Source organism: Mobula hypostoma, unplaced genomic scaffold, assembly GCF_963921235.1.
Source record: "Mobula hypostoma unplaced genomic scaffold, sMobHyp1.1 scaffold_51, whole genome shotgun sequence".
Taxonomy (NCBI): Eukaryota; Metazoa; Chordata; class Chondrichthyes; order Myliobatiformes; family Myliobatidae; genus Mobula; species Mobula hypostoma.
This window is the reverse complement of record NW_026948233.1, coordinates 518,999-539,700: the sequence shown is the minus strand read 5'-3', so window position 1 is coordinate 539,700 and position 20,702 is coordinate 518,999. Positions and strand designations below refer to the sequence as shown.

The window sequence follows — 20,702 nt, the reverse complement described above, 5'->3', positions numbered from 1 at the left end:
TCATTACTAATGTCTCCACAATCTCTTCAGCCACCTCTTGCAGAAGCCATCGGGTGCAGTTTATCTGGACTTCTCTATCTTCAGAACTATCAGCTTCCCGAGCACCTTCTCCTCAATAATTGCAAATACACTCACTTCTGCCACCTGACATTCTCAAATATCTGACACGTTCTAGTGTCTTTACAGTGAAGACTGACGCAAAATACTTGCTAACACCTTCCGCCATTGCCTTGTCCCCTGACAGTACCTCTCCACTGTCATTTTCCAGCAGCCCAATATCCACTTTCCTCTCTTTCACTCTTCATATATCAGACGGACCTATTGGTAAGCTATTTTACATTATTCGCTAGCCTACCTTCATATTTCATATTCTCTCTACTTACAGCTTTTTAATTGTAAAAACATCCAGTCCTCCAGCTTTCTACTGTATTTTGTAATATTCTGTGCCCTCTCCTATGCTTTTGTGCTGCTTTGACAACCTCGTCAGCCACAGTTGATCATCCTCCCTTTAGAGTAATTCGCCATCTTCATGATCAATTGTCCTGCTTTTTCTGAATTGCTCCGAGAAACTTCAGCCATTCCTGCTCTGCCATTCCTCTCCTATGCCTCTGTAATTCCTATATCCAACTGTCATACTGATACATCTAACTTTACTTTCTCCCGCTCAAACTGCAGTGTGAGTTCTGCTATTTTATGATCACTGCCTCTGAAGGGTTTATTTACCTTAAGCTCCCCAATCAAATCTGCTTCAATACACAACATCGAATCCAGATCCGCCTTCCCTATAGTGGGCTCAACCACAGGCTTCTCTCAAAAACCATCTCATAGGCATTCTATAAATTCCTTCACTTGGGATTCAGCACTGTCCTGATTTTCCAAAGCTACCTGCATAATGAAATTCCCCATGACTATTTTAACATTGACCTCTTTACATGCCTCTTCCCTCTCCCACTGGAATTTATAGCCCACATCCTGGTTACTGTTCCATCAGGATCATTTTTTCCTACGCAGTTTCTTAACATTTACATTGTCCAATCAAATACCACCTCTTTATAAGGACTTTTTTTTTAATGACAGCTGCCAACCCAACCCTTTCACCTACCTGCCTATCCTTTTGATGAAATATGTATTCTTGGATGTGAGCACACAAATATGATCTTCTTTCAGCCATGATTCAGTGATGCCCACCATCCATTTTTTCTCCCTGGCTCTCCCCGTCTTCTGTTCCTGTTGTCACATCTTTATGATGTAATGTTGCACATTGATGGATAAGTAAATTAATCATGTTGCATATACTGCAGGGTGTCAGCAAATCCTTATTCTTACACAATACTGATTTAGAATTTCCTTCAGTTACTGTTTCTCTGTTAACGACTGAACCCAGGGAGGATAAGGCAGCAGCCCAGTGACTGCATCAATTCTGAAGCTACTGGGACCGTGAACAGATATTTTCCTGCACATTCTCCATGTCTGTCTGTCTGCTCCACAATAAATTCATTGTTTCCTTTTATAGAAAGTCACCGAACTGACAGAGAAGGGAAATCGGACAGAAAGCTCCAGACTCTTCCTCAGTTTGGTGATGGGCAAAGGCTCCCGGGCCCGGAGGGCGATGTGGGAATCCTTTGTGACATGGAGGACTGAGTTACCAAAGTTGGACAAAATACTGAAGGAAATACAGGAACTAGGTATGTGAAAGTCATGCACTGAACACAAAGGCACTTCTATTTTTCACTTTTAAGTTAAGGCACCCCTTACCCTTAAAACAGTTTTAATTATTTTAGCTCTGTTTTCATTGACATGTTTTTTTAACTTACAAAGGTCCTGATCGACAAGAATACATGAACATTGTCCAGGGGTTATCTGAATTACCCAGTGAACTGATAGGTGAGTGATGAAATGCATGGTTCAAACCACATCTCAAATGTTAGTCTGTAGCTTGGCAGAAGCTGGGAATGAAAATTCTCCAGTAATCATTTGCTGATCTCTGGATTCAAGTTAGAATTCAGAGAATCTCTTGTTGCAGCCTAAATATTCTACCTTATATTTTTCTACTAATCCAGCTGTTGGTTCTGCTGAAGCCTTCACTGCCGGCCCTAATGCTCTGGAAATCCCCATGCACCCCAGGCAGGCTCCTGATACACTGTATGACCCAGTCCAGGTGACTTTTGTATCCTCAGACCTTTCAGATTCCGAAGCACCTTCTCCTTTGTAATAGCAGCTACACTCAATTCTGTCCGTGGATGCTCCTTACATTTTGGAATTCTGCTAGTGACTTCCACAGAGTTTGTCTGTCATTTCCTTTTCACACAGTACTAAATCTACAACATCATTTAGCAGCGGTCAGATGTCAACCCTTTCTTTTTTTTCACTCTTTATATATCTGGGAAAGGGGGGAAAAAAAACCTTTGGTATCCATTCTTATGTTATTGATGATACCCTCATATTTTGTGCACATTCATGTATCTCTAGGACCATCTATAACATAGTTGCCTCCAACACGACCAAAGCTGTAAATTCCAGGCACCCAGTGCCCTGGGAAACAATCTACCCACACATGCTCTAAATTTCCCCGATCTCACCTCAAACAAATGCCCTCTGGTATGAGCCACCAATCCGAAGTTTAAAGCAAAGTACAGGCTCTCTACCCAAATTCTTATCTCTCAATCTTATACACTTCTGTCAGATCTCTATTCTAATTCCAGAGTAAACAAACCAATTTTATCAAACCTCTACTTGTAGCACATGCCACTGAATCCAGATAACACCCTGATGAACCTGTTCTGTACCCTCTCCAATCCTTCCAACTGCTGGACAATCAGAAGTGAATACAATACTCCAGATGCTCTCTAAAACCATAAGACTTAGGAAGAGAATTAAGCCATTTGGCTCAGTGAATGTGCTCCGCAATTCCTCTCAACCCCATTAGATTAGATTAGATTATGACGACACGCAGTCCTCTTTTATTGTCATTTAGTAATGCATGCATTAAGAAATGATACAATATTCCTCTGGTGTGATATCACAAAACACAGGACAGATCAAGACTGAAAAAAATAACAAAACCACATAATTATAACATATAGTTACAACAGTGTCAAAATACCATAAGTTGATGAAGAACAGGCCATGGTACAGTCAAAAAGTTCAAAGTTTCTCTAATGTCCCACATCTCACGCAGACGGGAGAAGAAAGAAAACTCTCCCTGCCATGCCCAACGACAGTATCCTGCCTTCTGTAAATGTTGACGCTCTTCATAATCAGGAAGATATGGACCTGCATTTTAAATATACCCAATGACTTGCCTTCCTCAGCCGTCTATGACAATAATTGCACAGATTCACCACCCACCAGAGAAAGCAATTTCTTGCAATGTGGTTCCCTGCCAGCCAGGACAATTCACCACAGTTCCCAAGCATGTTAATTTTCTGTAGGAGCCTCCCATGTGGGACCTTGTCAAAGACTCTACCAATATCAACTAGACTATCCATCTGTAACTTCACCCATCACCTTTGTCACCTCCTGGAGGAACTTGTGCCGTCCCTTAAACCATGCCTCCCGTATAACCCCCAAACTTAAATTCCTCCATATACCTAAGAGTCTCTTAAACTTCACTAGTGTAACTGCCTCCACCACCGACTCAGGCAGTGCATTCCATGCACCAACCACTCTCTGAGTAAAAAACCTTCCGCTAATATCCCCCTTGAACTTCCCACCCCTTACCTTAAAGCCATGTCCTCTTGTATTGAGCAGTGGTGCCCTGGGGAAGAGGCACTGGCTGCCCACTCTATCTATTCCTCTTATTATCTTGTACACCTCTATCATGTCTCCTCTCATCCTCCTTCTCTCCAAAGAGTAAAGCCCTAGCTCCCTTGACCTCTGATCATAATCCATACACACTAAACCAGGCAGCATCCTGGTAAATCTCCTCTGTACCCTTTCCAATGCTTCCATATCCTTCCTATAGTCAGGAGACCAGAACTGGGCACAGTACTCCAAGTGTGGCCTAACCAGAGTTTTATAGAGCTGCATCATTACATCGCAACTCTTAAACTCTATCCCTCGACTTATGAAAGCTAACACCCCATAAGCTTTCTTACCTACCCTCTCTACCTGTGAGGCAACTTTCAGGGATCTGTGGACATGTACCCCAAGATCCCTCTGCTCCTCCACACTACCAAGTATCCAGCCATTCACTTTGTTCTCTGCCTTGGAGTTTGTCCTTCCAAAGTGTACCACCTCACACTTCTCTGGGTTGAACTCCATCTGCACTTCTCAGCCTACCCTGCATCCTATCAATGTCTCTCTGCAACCTTCGACAATCTGCTACACTATCTACAACACCACCAACCTTTGTGTCAACTGCAAACTTGCCAACCCACCCTTCTACCCTCACATCCAGGTCGTTAATAAAAATCACAAAAAGTAGAGGTCCCAGAACAGATCCTTGTGGGACACCACTAGTCACAATCCTCCAATCTTAATGTACTCCCTCCACCATGACCCTCGGTCTTCTGCAGGCAAGCCAATTCTGAATCCACCTGGCCAAACTTCCCTGTATCCCATGCCTTCTGACTTTCTGAATAAACCTACCGTGTGGAACCTTGTCAAATGCCTTACTAAAATCCATGTAGATCACATCCACTGCACTACCCTCATCTATATGCCTGGTCACCACCTCAAAGAAATCTATCGGCTTGTTAGACACGATCTGCCCTTCACAGAGCCATGCTGACTGTCCCTGATCAGACCATGATTCTCTAAATGCCCAAAGATCCTATCTGTAAGAAAGTTTTCTAACAGTTTTCCCACCACAGACATAAGGCTCACTGGTCCATAATTACCCAGACTATCCCTACTACCTTTTTTGAACAAAGGGACAGCATTCACCTCCCTCCAATCCTCCGGTACCATTCCTGTGGAGAGCGAGGACATAAAGATCCTAGCCAGAGGCTCAGCAATCTCTTCCCTCGCTTCGTGGAGCAGCCTGGGGAATATTCCGTCAGGCCCCAGGGACTTAGAAACATAGAAACATGGAAAATAGGTGCACGAGTAGGCTATTCGGTCCTTCGAGCCTGCACCACCATTCAGTATGATCATGGTTGATCATCCAACTCAGAACCCTGTACCAGCCTTCCCTCCATACCCCCTGATCCCTTTAGTCACAAGGGCCATATCTACCTCCCTCTTAAATATAGCCAATGAACTGGCCTCAACTGTTTCCTGTGGCAGAGAATTCCACAGATTCACCACTCTCTGTGTGAAGAAATTTTTCCTAATCTCGGTCCTAAAAGGCTTCCCCTTTATCCTCAAACTGTGACCACTCATTCTGGACTTCCCCAACATCGGAAACAATCTTCCTGCATCTAGCCTGTCCAATCCCTTTAGGATTTTATATGTTTCAATAAGATCCCCCTCAATCTTCTAAATTCCAACGAATATAAGCCTACTCAATGCAGTCTTTCATTATATGAAAGTCCTGCCATCCCAGGAATCAATCTGGTGAACCTTCGTTGTACTCTGTCTATGGCAAGGATGTCTTTCCTCAGATTAGGGGACCAAAACTGCACACAATACTCCAGGTGTGGTCTCACCAAGGCCTTGTACAACTGCAGTAGTACCTCCCTGCTCCTGTACGCGAATCCTCTTGCTATGAATGCCAGCATACCATTCGCCTTTTTCACCGCCTGCTGTACACGCATGCCCATTTTCAATGACTGGTGTATAATGACACCCAGGTCTCATTGCACCTCCCCTTTTCCTAATCGGCCACCATTCAGATAATAATCTGTTTTTCTGTTTTTGCCACCAAGGTGGATAACCTCACATTTATCCACATTAAATTGCATCTGCCATGAATTTGCCCACTCACCCAACCTATCCAAGTCACCCTGCATCCTCTTAGCATCCTCCTAACAGCTAACACTGCTGCCCAGCTTCGTGTCATCTGCAAACTTGGAGATGCTGCATTCAATTCCCTCTTCTAAGTCATTAGGGTAATATATATTGTAAACAAATGGGGTCCCAGCACTGAGCCTTACGGTACCCCACTAGCCACTGCCTGCCATTCTGAAAAGGTCCCGTTTATTCCCACTCTTTGCTTCCTGTCTGCCAACCAATTCTCTATCCACATCAATATCTTACCCCCAATACTGTGTGCTTTATTTTGCACACTAATCTCCTGTGTGGGACCTTGTCAAAAGCCTTTTGAAAATCCAAATATACCACATCCACTGGTTCTCCCCTATCCACTCTACTAACTACATCCTCAAAAAATTTTATGAGTTGTCAGACATGATTTTCCTTTCACAAATCCATGCTGACTTTGTCCGATGATTTCACCGCTTTCCAAATGTGCTGTTATCACATCTTTGATAACTGACTCCAGCAGTTTCCCCACCACCGACGTTAGGCTAACCAGTCTATAATTCGCCGGTTTCTCTCTCCCTCCTTTTTTAAAAAGTGGGGTTACATTAGCCACACTCCAATCCTCAGGAACTAGTCCAGAATCTAAAGAGTTTTGAAAAATTATCACTAATGCATCCACTATTTCTTGGGCTACTTCCTTAAGCACTCTGGGAAGCAGACCATCTGGCCCTGGGGATGTATCTGCCTTTAATCCCTTCAATTTACCTCACACCACTTCCCTACTAACATGTATTTCCCTCAGTTCCTCCATCTCACTGGACCCTACTATTTCCGGAAGATTATTTATATCCTCCTTAGCGAAGACAGAACCAAAGTAGTTATTCAGTTGGTCTGCCATGTCCTTGCTCCCCATAATCAATTCACCTGTTTCTGTCTGTAGGGGACCTACATTTGTCTTAACCTATCTTTTTCTTTTCACATATCTATAAAAGCTTTTACAGTCAGTTTTTATGTTCTCTGCCAGTTTTCTCTCATAATCTTTTTTCCCCTTCCTAGTTAAGCCCTTTGTCCTCCTCTGCTGGACTCTGAATTTCTCCCAGTCCTCAGGTGAGCCGCTTTTTCTGGCTAATTTGTATGCTTCTTCCTTGGAATTGATACTATCCCTAATTTCCCTTGTCAGCCATGGGTGCACTACCTTCCTTGATTTATTCTTTTGTCAAACTGGGGTGAACAATTGTTGTACTTCATCCATGCGATCTTTAAATGCTTGCCATTGCATATCCCCCATCAACCCTTTAAGTGTCACTTGCCAGTCTATCTTAGCTAATTCACGTCTCATACCTTCAAAGTTACCCTTCTTTAAGTTCAGAACCATTGTTTCTGAATTAACTATGTCACTCTCCATCTTAATAAAGAATTCCACCATATTATGGTCACTCTTACCCAAGGAGCCTCTCACGACAAAATTGCTAATTAACCCTTCCTCATTGCTTAATATCCAGTCTAGAATAGCCTGCTCTCTAGTTGGTTCCTCGACATGTTGGTTCAAAAAACCATCCCGCATACATTCCAAGAAATCCTCTTCCTCAGCACCCTTACCAATTTAGTTCAAACAATCTATATGTAGATTGAAGTCACTCATTATAACTGCTGTTCCCTAATTGCACACATTTCTAATTTCCTGTTTAATACCTTCCCCAACCTCACTACTACTGTTACTAGGACTTATTTGTCCCAATGTATTTTAACGACTCCAGCACCTCCTCTACCTTAATATGCTCCGGAACATCAACCTCACTCATATTGTCCTCACCGTCATCAAGTTCCCTGTCATTGGTGAATACCAAAGAGAAGTATTCATTGAGGACCTTGCTCACTTCCACAGCCTCCAGGCACATCTTCCCACCTTTATCTCTAATCGGTCCTCCCTTCACTCCTGTCATCCTTTTGTTCTTCACATAACTGAAGAATGTCTTGGGGTTTTCCTTTACCCTACTCGCCAAGGCCTTCTCATGCCCCCTTCTTGCTCTTCTCAGCCTCTTCTTAAACTCCTTTCTTGCAATCCTAAATACCTCCATAGACCCATCTGATCCTTGCTTCCTAAACCTTATGTATGCTGCCTTCTTCCACCTGATTAGATTTTCCACCTCACTTGTCACCTATGGTTCCTTCACATTACCATTTTTATCTTCCTCACCGAGACAAATTTATTCCTAACATCCTGCAAGAGATCTCTAAATATCCACCACATGTCCATAATACATTTCCCTGCAAAAACATCATCCCAATTCATACCCGCAACTTCTAGCCCTATAGCCTCATAATTTGCCCTTCCCCAATTAAAGATTTTCCTGTCCTCTCTGATTCCATCCTTTCCCATGATAATGCTAAAGGCCAGGGAGTGGTGGTCACTGTCCCGCAGATGCTCACCCACTGAGAGATCTGTACCTGACCCAGTTCATCACCTAGTACTAGATCTAGTATGGCATTCCCCCTAGTCGGCCTGTCAATATACTGTGACAGGAATCCTTCCTGGACACCATTAACAAACTCTGCCCATCTAAACCCTTGGAACTAATCAGGTGCCAATCAATATTACGGAAGTTAAAGTCACCCATGATAATAACATTGTTATGTTTGCACCTTTCCAAAATCTGCCTCCCAATCTGCTCCTCTGTATCTCTGCTGCTACCAGGGGCCTATAGAATACCCCCTGTAGAGTAACTGCTCCCTTCCTGTTCCTGTCTTCCACCCATTCTGACTCAAAAGAGGATCCTGCTACATTACCCACCCTTTCTGTAGCTGTAATAGTATCCCTGACCAGTAATGCCACCCCCTCCTCCCCTCCCCCCTCTCCATCCCTTTTAAAGCACTGAAATCCAGGAATATTGAGGATCCATTCCTGCCCTGGTGCCAGACAAGTCTCTGTAGTGGCCACTCCAACATAATTCCATGTTATGTATATAAGCTCACAGTTCATGATCTTCTTGCATTGAAGTACGCACACTTTAGCCCTTCTACCTTACTACCTTTACATCCTTTATTCTGCTTCTCTTTCCTCAAAGCCTCTCTATTTGTTAGATCTGGCTTTTCTCCATGCACTTCTTTAATTGCTCTATCACTCTGGGTCCTTTCCCCCTTGCAAATTAGTTTAATCCCTCCCGAACCATGCTAGCAAACCTGCTTGCAAGGATATTGCTCCCCCTCGAGATCAGGTGTAAGCCATCCAATCTGTACAGGTCCCACCTTCCCCAGAAGAGATCCCAATGATCCGAAAATCTAAAACCCTGCTCCCTGCAACAATTCCTCAGCAACGCATTCAACTGCCATCCTCTCCAATACTTACCATCACTATCACGTAGTACTGGCAGCAATCCTGAGAACGCAACCCTTGAGGTCCTGTTCTTCAGCCTTCTGCCTGGTTCCCGAAACTCACACTTCAGGAACTCAGCTTACTTTCTGCAAATGACATTGGTCCCAACATGTATCACGACTTCTGCTTCCTTTCCCTCTCGTACCAGGATGTCAGAGACATCCCGGACCCTGGCACCCGGGAGGCCACACACCCTTGACACACTCTGGGCCCCAGACTCTCCTGACACACTGTGAGACCCCTCACACCCCTGACACGGTCCTGACACACTGCGAGACTCCACACACCACTAGCAGGGTCCTGACACACTGTGGGACCCCACACACTCCTGACAGGGTCTGACACACTGTGAGAAACCACACACACCTGATTGGTTTGTGAAGAACTGTGAGACTGCACACACATCTGACAGGGTCCTGACACACTGTGAGACCCCACACGCCCCTGCCATGTCCTGACCTACTGAGAGACCCAACACATCCCTGACACGGTCCTGACACACTGTGAGACCCCACACACGCCTGACAGGGTCCTGACACACTGTGAGACGCCACACACGGCTGACATGGTCCTGACACACTGTGAGACCACACACACTCCTGACAAGCTCATGACACCTTGTGAGACCCCACAGACACCTGACAGGGTCCTGATACACTGTGAGACCCCACACACCCCTGACAAGATCCTGTCATACTGTGAGACCCCACAAACCCCTGACAGGGTCCTGACACACTGTGAAGACACCACACACCCCTGACAAGATCCTGTCATACTGTGAGACCCCACAAACCCCTGACAGGGTCCTGACACACTGTGAGACACCACACACACTTGGCAAGATTTTGTCACACTGTGAGACCCCGCACACCCCTGACAGGGTCCTGACACACTGTGATACCTCAAACACCCTTGACAGGTTTCTGACGCTCTGTGAGAACACACACACCCCTGAAATGTTCCTCAGATGCTTTGAGATCACACACACACCTGACAGGGCCCTGACATACTGTGAGATCCCACACTCACCTGACAGGGTCCTGACACACTGTGATACCTCAAACACCGCTGAGAGTGTCCTGACACACTGTGGGACCACACACATCCCTGACAAGGTCCTGACACATTCTGAGACACCACACACCGCTGACAGGGTCCTGACACACTGTGAGACATCACACACACTTGACAAGATTTTGTCACACTGTGAGACCCCGCACACCCCTGGCAGGGTCCTGACACACTGTGATACCTCAAACACCCCAGACAGGTTCCTGACACTCTGTGAGAACACACACACCCCTGAAATGTTCCTCAGATGCTTTGAGATCACACACACCCCCGAAATGTTCCTCAGATGCTTTGAGATCACACACACTCCTGACAGGGTCCTGACATACTGTGAGACCCCACACTCACCTGACAGGGTCTTGACACACTGTGAGACACCACACACGACTGACAGGGTCCTGACACACTGTGAGACCACACAGACCCCTGACAGTCCTGACATACTTTGAGACCCTACACATCCCTTACAGGGTCCGGACACACTGTGATACCTCAAACACCCCTCAGAGTATACTGACAAACTGTGAGACCTCACACACCCCTGACACACTGTAAGACCCCACACACTCCAACCAGGTTCATACCACTTTGTGAGACCTCAAACACACCTGAGAGTGTACTGACACACTGTGTGACTCCACACACTCCTGGCAGGGACTTGGCATACTGTGATACCTCAAACACGCCTGAGAGTGTCCTGAAACACTGTGAGACCACACACACCCCTGACACACTGTAATACCCCACACACTTCAGCCAGGGTCATACCACTTTGTGAGACCTCAAACACACCTGAGAGTGTACTGACACACTGTGAGACCCCACAAACCTCTGACATGGTCCTGTCACACTGTAAGGCCCCACAAACCCCAAAAGGATCCCGACACACTGTGAGACTCCAAAAAACCCCTAACAGGGTCCTGACACACAGTAATAGCTCACAGACCCCTGACAGTGTCCTCACACTCTGTGAGACCCCAGACACACCTAGTCGGGTCCTGCCACGCTGTTAGACCTCAAACACCCCCGAGAGTGTCCGGACACACTGTGAGACCACACATACCCCTGACAGGGTTCTGACACACTGTGAGACACCACACACCCTTGACAGTGTCCTGACACACTGTGAGACCCACACGCACCTGACAAGATCCTGTCAAACTGTGAGACTCCACACACTCCTGACAGGGTCCTGACACACTGTGAGACCCCACATACCCCTGACAGTGTCCTCACACTCTGTGAGACCCCACACACCCCTGACAGTGTCCTGATACACTGTGAGATGCCACACACACATAACAGGGTCCTGACAATCTGTGAGACCCCACACGACCATAACAGGGTCCTGACATACTCTGAGACCCCACACACCCCTGACAGGATCCTGACATACTGTGAGACCCCACACCCTCCTGACAGGTTCCTGACACGCTGTAATAACTCAAACCCGCCTAATAGTGTCCTGACACACTGTGAGACCACACACACCCCTGACACACTGTGAGACCCCATACACCCCTGACAGTGTCCTCACACTCTGTGAGACCCCAAACACATCTGACAGGGTCCTGCCACGCTGTTAGACCGCACACACTCCTGACAGGGTCCTGACACACTGTGAAACCTCAAACACCCCTGAGAGTGCCCTGACACACTGTGAGACCACACACACTCCAGACAGGATCCTGACACTCTGTGATACCTCAAACACCCCTGAGACAGTCCGGACACACTGTTCAACCCCACACACTCCTGACAGGCTCCTGGCATACTGTGAGACCCCACACACCCCTGACAAGATCCTGTCACACTGTAAGACCCCACAAACCCCTAATAGGGTCCTGACACACTGTGAAACCCACACACACCTGACAAGATCCTGTCAAACTGTGAGACTCCACACACTCCTGACAGGGTCCTGACACACTTTGAGACCCCACACACTCCCGACAGGGTCCTGACACACTATGAGATCCCACATACAACTGACAGGGTCATGACACACTGTGAGACTCCACAAACGCCAGGAGGGCCCTGACATACAGTGATACGCCACACACCCATGACAGTGTCCTCACACTCTGTGAGACCCCACAGACCCTGGACAGGCTGATGATGTACTGTAACACCGCACACACTCCTGACAGGGTCCTGACGCACTGTAAAACCCCACACACCCCTCACAGGGTCCTGACACACTGTGAGACCCCACACACACCTGACAAGATCCTGTCACACTGTCAGACCCCACACACCCCTGAGAGGGCTCTGACAGACTGTGAGACCCCACACACCCCGACAGGGTCCTGACACACTGTGAGACGCCACACACCGCTGACAGCTCCCTGACACAGTGAGACACCCCACACACTCCTGACAGGGTCCTGAAGCAGTTTGCGACACCACACACACATAACAGGGTCCTGACAATCTGTGAGACCCCACACGACCATAACAGGGTCCTGACATGCTGTTAGACCCCACACACCCCTGACAGGGTCCTGACACACTATGAGATGCCACACACCCCGACATTGTGCTTACACACTGTGATACCCCACGCACCCCTGGGAGGGTACTTACACTCTGCGAAACCCCACAAACCCCTGACAGGGTCCTGCCACATTGTGAGACCCCACACGTCCATGACTGGATTCGAACACACTTTGAGATCCCACACACCCCAAACACCCACCCACAGTGCAGGTGCTGATTAACAAAGCTACTTTGTATTCTGTATCAGTGACGGTGGGAGTGAAGTGACCTGTTCCTTTGACAGAATGCCCACTCCCCTTTTCTCCTTCTCCATACGCCACATCAACACTGGGGATTAAAAGTTTCTCCCACAGACAAAAAAAATGACAGCTGTGACAGTAGTGGGAGTTTGTCCAGTACGGGGCAGTTGGGGGGTCAGTGAACTACCAGGGAAATACTCACCTCACAGCACATTTAATGTGGAAATGTGATGATCTGGTGTTTGTCTAGACCAGCCTCTCTGTCCAGTCAGGGGTCTGTTAATCATATTTACTGTACGAGCATCCGTTGATGAATACAATTAATGAAAAAGCTTTGAGCTAACTCTTGTGTGCTTAAATACTGCTTTCTGAGCTGAGGCTTCTAACAGTTTGTCCACTGTCTGTTCCCATGGAAGATGTTCGACAGAAACACAAGGAGACTCTGCGGGTACAAACTGAATCACTGAGAGTGAACACGATCCTGATGAGGGAGAAGGTGAAGGTTTTCCAGCTGGTTGATCGATACGCTGAGCTCACGGTCATTTCTACTGTTCGAGATCGGAGACTGGTGGAACATGAGCTGCTGGCAAGAGGCAGAGACCACGAGGAGTGGAGAGAGGAACATCTCCGCAGAGAGCTGGAAAAAATCCAGACTGATCAGCTGTTCCAGAGCAGCTTTTCCCGGAGTAAATCCAAATCTGGGAGTTCAGCAGCAGTGGCTGGAGTCCCGGGGATCGGAAAAACAACAATGGTACAAAAGATTGTTTATGACTGGGCCATGGGGAAAATATACCAACAATTCAATTTTGTCTTTAGTTTCAAATTCCGGGATTTAAACTCCATTGACTGCAGAATAAACCTGAGGGAACTCATTCTGGATCAGTATCCCTACTTCCAGAATATCCTGAGAGAGGTCTGGAAGAACCCAGAGGGATTGCTGTTTATATTCGATGGTTTGGATGAATTCAAATACAGAATCGATTTTGCTGACACAGAAGCTCAGATCTCATGCACTGATCCTGAGTTCAAGTGCAAGGTGTCTGATATTGTGTACAGTTTAATCCAGGGCAAGCTGCTCCCAGGGTGTTCAGTGCTGGTGACCACCCGTCCCACTGCACTACATTTATTGGAAAAGGCAGACATGAGTGTCTGGGCTGAAATCCTGGGATTTGTTGGTGACGAACGGAAGGAATATTTCATCAGGCATTTTGAAGACAAGACGGTGGCAGAAGCTGTTTTCAAACACGTGAAGGAGAACGAGATCCTGTACACCATGAGCTACAACCCCTCCTACTGCTGGATCCTCGCTCTGGCACTGGGCCCCTTCTTCACACAAAGAGTCAGGGACCCGCAGCGAGTTCCCAAGACCATCACCCAACTGTACTCCTACTATATTTACAACATCCTGAAAAACCACGGCCGTGAGATTGAGAACCCCCGTGATGTGTTACTCAGGGTTGGTCAGATGGCCTTCAGAGGAGTGTTCGAGATGAAGATTGTGTTTACAGATGGAGATTTGATCAACTACAATCTGCAGCCTTCACAGTTCCTGTCTGGGTTCCTAATGGAGCTTTTGGAGAGAGAGGATTCTGCCTGGAGCGTGGTGTACACATTCCCACACCTCACCATCCAAGAGTTTGTAGCTGCAGTCGCACAATTCCTGAATCCACATCCCGGGGATATCCTGAAATTCCTCACTGAAGCCCACAACATGACAGATGGGCGATTTGAGGTATTTCTCCGTTTCGTTGCTGGTCTCTCCAACCCAATGACAGCTCGGGGCCTGGAGGAGTTTCTGGGTCCATTTCCTCATCAAACAACCTGCCGGGTGATTGACTGGGTGAAGGAGGAGGTTAAACGTCAGAGTGGAAACACAGAGAGTGAAGCTGGTAAAAGGAGCCTCCTGAACACATTGCACTACCTGTTTGAGTCTCAGAATCGTGGACTGGCTCAGGCCGCACTGGGATCTGTGGAAACACTTTCATTCTTGGGAATGACACTGACCCCGATTGACTGCGCGGTCCTGTCTCATGTCATCGGACTCTGTGATACAATAAAACACCTCGATGTAGCTGTCTGCCACATTCAGTGTGAAGGAATCCAGCGGCTGGGACCCAGACTGCACAAGTGCCAGGAGTTGATGTAACTTGATTTATCTCTCACTCTGAACTGTGAAACTGTTCCATTGTGTTGTTTCATTGTAAAGGAATTTGGGAAAACTGTAGTAAATCAGATTGGGAAGAATTGTGACAAATGCCCAGGGGATCGGTCAGTAATTCCCCAAGGACGGGAGGGTTCTGTGCTTCCTTCTGAAGGGATGTTGGAGACTTCATCAGATCAGTGAACGACGGCCATTGGTTTAATGGTAGTAAATCACAGGAATGGCCGTGTTTCTCGCTGCCTGTGACACGTCCACCGACAATGTTCCTTCTCACTGTTACTGACACCCTGACCGACACTGACTGCAGCAGGTGGGTCAGAGATTCATACCCCCTTCCCGGTCGGGACAAGAGACTGTCAGCACACTGTCTCAGTGAGAAGGAAAGAAATACCATTCTGAGATTGTCCTCCCCTGCCCTTCCCCGTGTGTGACTATCACCATCATTCCACCTGTGTGACTGTGCTCACTACCAGATACCCAGACTCCATGGGCACATCTCCTCTCCTGATTATGATCCTCAGTTCAGACCCAAGAATCTATTACTGCATCCTCTCGTCTTGCAGGATCACCGTTTCCCCCCGGACCCTCCTGTGGGACCTCTCATCCCCATTCCCTTTCCTTTCTTGGGGATCTCTTCCCCACCCCCATTCCTCCTCTGGGCAATCTAATTACCAGTCGCATTCCTTTCTTGGGTTTCTCTCTTCATCTCCCTTCAGCCTTGCGGATCTCTGTTCCATATCCCACTTCCTCCTCTCCAATCTGTCTTCCCCACCCCCATCCTCCTGTGGGATCTCTCTTCCCCACCCCCCTTCCTCCTGTGGGATCTCTCTTCCCCATCCCCCTTCCTCCTGTGGGATCTCTCTTCCCCATCCCACTTCCCCCTGTTGGATCTCTCTTCCCCATCCCCCTTCCTCCTGTGGGATCTCGCTTTCCCATCCCCCTTCCTCCTGTGGGATCTCCCTTCCCCTTCCTCCTTCCCCCATTTTTCTTTCATTATCTCCCATCGACATTTCCCCATTCGCAGATCTTCCTCTCTGTGGGACTTTCTCCCTTTCAACCCTCTTTGCCCCTCCGACACTCTCAGGTCAGTAACACTTTTCCAACCATCGGGGAATGAGACAGAATATGTGGAGTTTACGGGGTCACGCCGACAGACTAAATTACTGACATTCGATGAATACCCTGGAGCTGGGCAGTGAGGGACATTGACAGTGATGGGAACTCCGATCAGTGATTTACTGAAGGGTTTAATGTTTCCTGAAATATCCGAGTGAGAAAAAAATCCCTCAGACCCACGGTTTGAATCACTTCGTTCATCAATTTGTCTGTTTGTGTTTAGACTGAGTGGTAATGAACTGGGAGATTCGGGAGTGAAACTGGTGTCTGCGGCTCTGAGGAACCCGGAGTGTAAAGTACAGAGACTAGGGTAAGTACCAGACTGTGGGAGATTGTGTTTACAGTCACTGGGTGTCTGACACTGAACATTAATGTGATCAGTAATTGTGTTACTGATAAACACTGGGGATTTGTACCGTCTCCTGTCTCTCTGTGTCCTTCACCCTCACTCTCTCTCATCTCCAGGCTGTACCGTGTCGGTCTCACAGATTCTGGTGCCGAGGATCTCGTCTCCGCTCTCAGTACAAACCCATCACTGACGGAGCTGAGCCTGGAATTCAACTCGCTGACAGACCGATCTGTCCCCGCTCTCCGCTGTCTCATACTGAACCACCTAAGTCTGAAGTGGATCCTGTGAGTGTTTGTGTTAATGTTCACTGTGATAAAATATCAGCGGATCCGCGGGTTTTCTGGTGATATTTGTCTGTGAGTGTTGTTGAAACATTAACCCAGTCCCCTATTACTGACACTGTTGTGTAATCTGTTTATTTCATCTTTATTCTTCCATCTGTTTCAGGCTGGCGGGGAATCAGTTCACTGAGACCGGGAAGAAGGAACTGAGATCTTTGCAGGAACCCAGACCCGGACTGTCACTGTCCGTGTGAACATCTGAATGTGTGAACATCCCCGCCCGCGGGATGGGGACATTTTGGCCCGACTCCCGCCCTTATCTTTAATGGCCGCGAGCCAGGGAGGGAACGACAGAAGGATTCAGAATGGTCACTGAGGAGGGAGTGAAAGGTTGACTGAAAATGGTCTCTGGGAATAAAGTGACGGTCTGAGTGACAATGGGCCGCAGGGAGGGGGCGATGGGCGGAATTAAGTCACCTTGTTTCTCATGGCCGGCAGGGAGGGAGTGATAAACTGACAAGAGAGTGGGAGTGACAGGCAGAGTTAAAATGACCGACAGGGTGGGAATGACGCGGTGATTGAAAATTATCACCAGGGAGGGAGTTACGTGCTGATTAAAAATAGGTTTCTGGATTAAATCCAGAATATAATATTATCACCAGGGAGAGAGTGACGCGCCGACATAACATTGTCACCGGGGAGGGAGTGACCGCACATTGAAAATGGTCACCAGGGAGGGAGGGATGCTCTGAGAGAAAATGGACGCCAGGAGGGGAGTAACACACTGACAAGTTAGAGGGAGTGGCGGCCCGACCTGAAATAGTCCCTGATTCCTGTGTTACAATGGCCGGCAGGGAGAGAGTGATGGACAGAATTCAAATGGCCAACAGGGAGGGAGAGACGCACCGGGTAAAATGGCCGAAACGGAGACGGTGGCACATTGGGAAGAGAGAGGGGGCAATGGGTCGATGGAAAATGATCTATTGGCCGCTGCTTCGCTTAAACTGTCTGACAGGACAGTTTAGGGTTAGTGATACCCTGTTTAAAGTGAGCGCCGGGAAGGGAGGGGGTGAGACGCCGATTGGAAACGGCCGTCACCATCGTTAATGTTGTTGAGAAAAAGGGGGAGATGTGGTGAGTGAAGGAGACGCCGTTCGGTCGGGTTGAAACGGGACCAAGGAGGGAGCGACGCCTTGGTTAAAGTGAGCGGCAGAGAAGGAGTGAAGGACACGTTGACTTCAAATGGCCGACGCTTCACTGGAAATGTCTGCTGGGGAGGGAGTGACGGCTTTGGTAGAAGTGAGCACAAGAGAGGGAGGGACGCGCTGATTTAAAATGGGCGAATCCTTGGTTAATGTGGCCGCCAGGGATGGAGTGAGACACTGACTTACAATGGTCACTGTCGCACACAGAATCTATGGCGAAGGAACATGCGGTGCCCGTGGATACAATCCCGGGATCGAGTGTCTTATTGATTGTAATAACAGTATTTTAATTTGTGTTTTATATAGTCTTGTATATATGTTTTACTTCTAATAATTTTGTCATTGAATAAACTGATGTATACATCTCAGATATTCACGCATACATATATACATGTGGGTTGTGGGGAGGAGGGGTGAGGGGTTTGGGAGGAAGAGGAGTGACGGGACGAGGAGTGGACTGATGAGACGGTGACCGTGACGAAGTCACTGACTCAATAAGGGACGAAAAGGGGAGGCGAGAGTTTCTGTCACAAACTGGTGGTGACCTGGAGAAGATAAAGTCGGGGTGAGGAGGAGTGAAAGGACAGGAAGGGAGTGGGAATGATAGGACGGGGAAGGAGGGGAATTGATGGGATGGGGAGGGAAGGGTACTGATAGGACGGGAAGGGAGGGGGAAGTCTTTAGCCAATGGGTGGTGAATGTGTGGAATTTGTTGCCACATGCAGCTGTGGAGACCAGGTCGTTGAGTGTTTTTTTTAAGGCAGAGATTCATCGTTTCTTCATTGGGCATGGCGTCAAAGGTTACGGGGAGTAAGTCGGGAACTGGGGTTGAGGAGGAGAAAAATAGATCAGACATGATTGAATGGCGGAGAAGACTCAATGGGCCAGATGGCCTGATTCTGCCCCTACGTCTTATGGTCTAATATATCATTGGTCTATGATGACAAAGACTATAGAGTCTAGGAACGGACAACATCAACAATAACAATCATGAAAGTGAGAGGTGAGACTGAGAGTGTTTCGCAGCAACATTCACTGACTTCCCGAATCGACATTTGTCTGAGCTTTTGCAATTTCGTGTCAAGCTATCCATACCTCATCACAATTGGGATTTTACTTGAATAATATCAGGTTTATTTTTACCCAGCAGTTGAAGGGCACGTCAGCCTAGTGTAATATTGAATATTCAGCGTGCTGGAGCGGGTATAAATGAATGACCGTGGAGATTTATCAGCTCAGAGTTTCTTCAGCGAGATCGCGGGCAGCTGGAAGACAAGCTGAATCTCACACAACATGCTTGAAACGTTTTACCGTGTGAGGAAGATATGGTTCATGGTCATTGCCGTCATTGGCGTTCCTGGTAAGAACACAGGCGAAGTTACAGTTAGTCCTGACGAAGGGTCTCGGCCTGAAACGTCGACTGTACCGCTTCCTAGAGATGCTGCCTGGCCTGCTGTGTTCACCAGCGACTTTGATGTGTGTTGCTTGAATTTCCAGCACCTGCAGAATTCCTGTTGTTTGCAAAGTTACATTTTCAGTTTTGTTTGCGCGGTCTTTGGACTCGTTCGGTTACCAATAGCGTTGTGATGCCGGTGTATCAGAGAGTGCGGTGCAGATATTGCGACAAAACTCTGTGTTCCTTCAGAAGTTCCCTTGCAGTTTAATCCGTGGCCTCGACTGAAAGTAAACCGGCATTTGAAGCAGATGTCAAATGAAAGATCAGGGGCATGGTTACATTTAGCGGATTCACGGCAGGCAGTTTTTGATTTATCAATGGAAAGCCGCTGTGAACGTAAATTCTCATCATTCAGTGCGCTTGTCACCTTTGTGGGCTACATGCTGTTATTCCGTATCAATAGCGGAACAGATTTCACATTTTAAAGAAATTCATGCAACTCGAAGGCAACACTGAATTGAAACCCCGGTGAGGTTGAGAAGAGAAATGTGGACATCACTTGTGTGTTTTCACCATATCCCGCTCTCATCATCGCCACACCCCTTTCCATAATGACAGCGCGGGTCAGGATCTGCCGATATTCAAGACCTAATCAGTAGAATTGCAACTCATTCCTCATTTTAGTGTTTTGCATAAGAATGAAATGAAGAAGAAAGTCAACGGTCTACACGAACTGACAGCAACCGTGCACTTGTCCTTCGCGTTAGATGAACATATTACGGCGAAATGTTCAACACTACAGAACTCGAACATTCTGTTTATAATTGTTAATTTTGTAAGCAAAAGCCCAGTGCGACAGAGCACGAGAATAGATACCTTGGCACCCGCAGCCAGCGTCCTCCATCTCCTACCGATTATTAAACTGATGCCAAGTATTATTTTTCTCTCTCCAATGGTTCCGTTCTCGTCAGGCTTGCACTTGTCTTCCGCATTAAATGAATAAGTTATGGAAAAATGTTCAGCACTGCAGAACCCGTGCATTCCAACCATAATTGTGCAAACTTCTGTGGAAAATCCCACTGCCGACTCTGCTTCAAGGAAATAATGTCATCTCACTTCCTGATTTCTAATCAACTTCAGTCAGAGG

General features: G+C 47.3%; 1 protein-coding gene across 1 annotated transcript in view; it reads left to right on the top strand.

Moving 5' to 3' along the window:
* Positions 1 to 18,533, top strand: part of LOC134342086 (NACHT, LRR and PYD domains-containing protein 3-like) — a 32,835-nt gene extending 14,302 nt beyond the window's left edge. Inside the window, exons 5-10 of the mRNA XM_063040031.1 lie at positions 1,514 to 1,685; positions 1,819 to 1,884; positions 13,464 to 15,189; positions 16,548 to 16,634; positions 16,790 to 16,957; positions 17,121 to 18,533. Of these exons, the coding sequence (XP_062896101.1) occupies positions 1,514 to 1,685; positions 1,819 to 1,884; positions 13,464 to 15,189; positions 16,548 to 16,634; positions 16,790 to 16,957; positions 17,121 to 17,208 (2,307 nt within the window). The 3' untranslated portion in view covers positions 17,209 to 18,533. The remainder of the gene's footprint in view (positions 1 to 1,513; positions 1,686 to 1,818; positions 1,885 to 13,463; positions 15,190 to 16,547; positions 16,635 to 16,789; positions 16,958 to 17,120) is intronic.
* Positions 18,534 to 20,702: the final 2,169 nt, after the last annotated feature.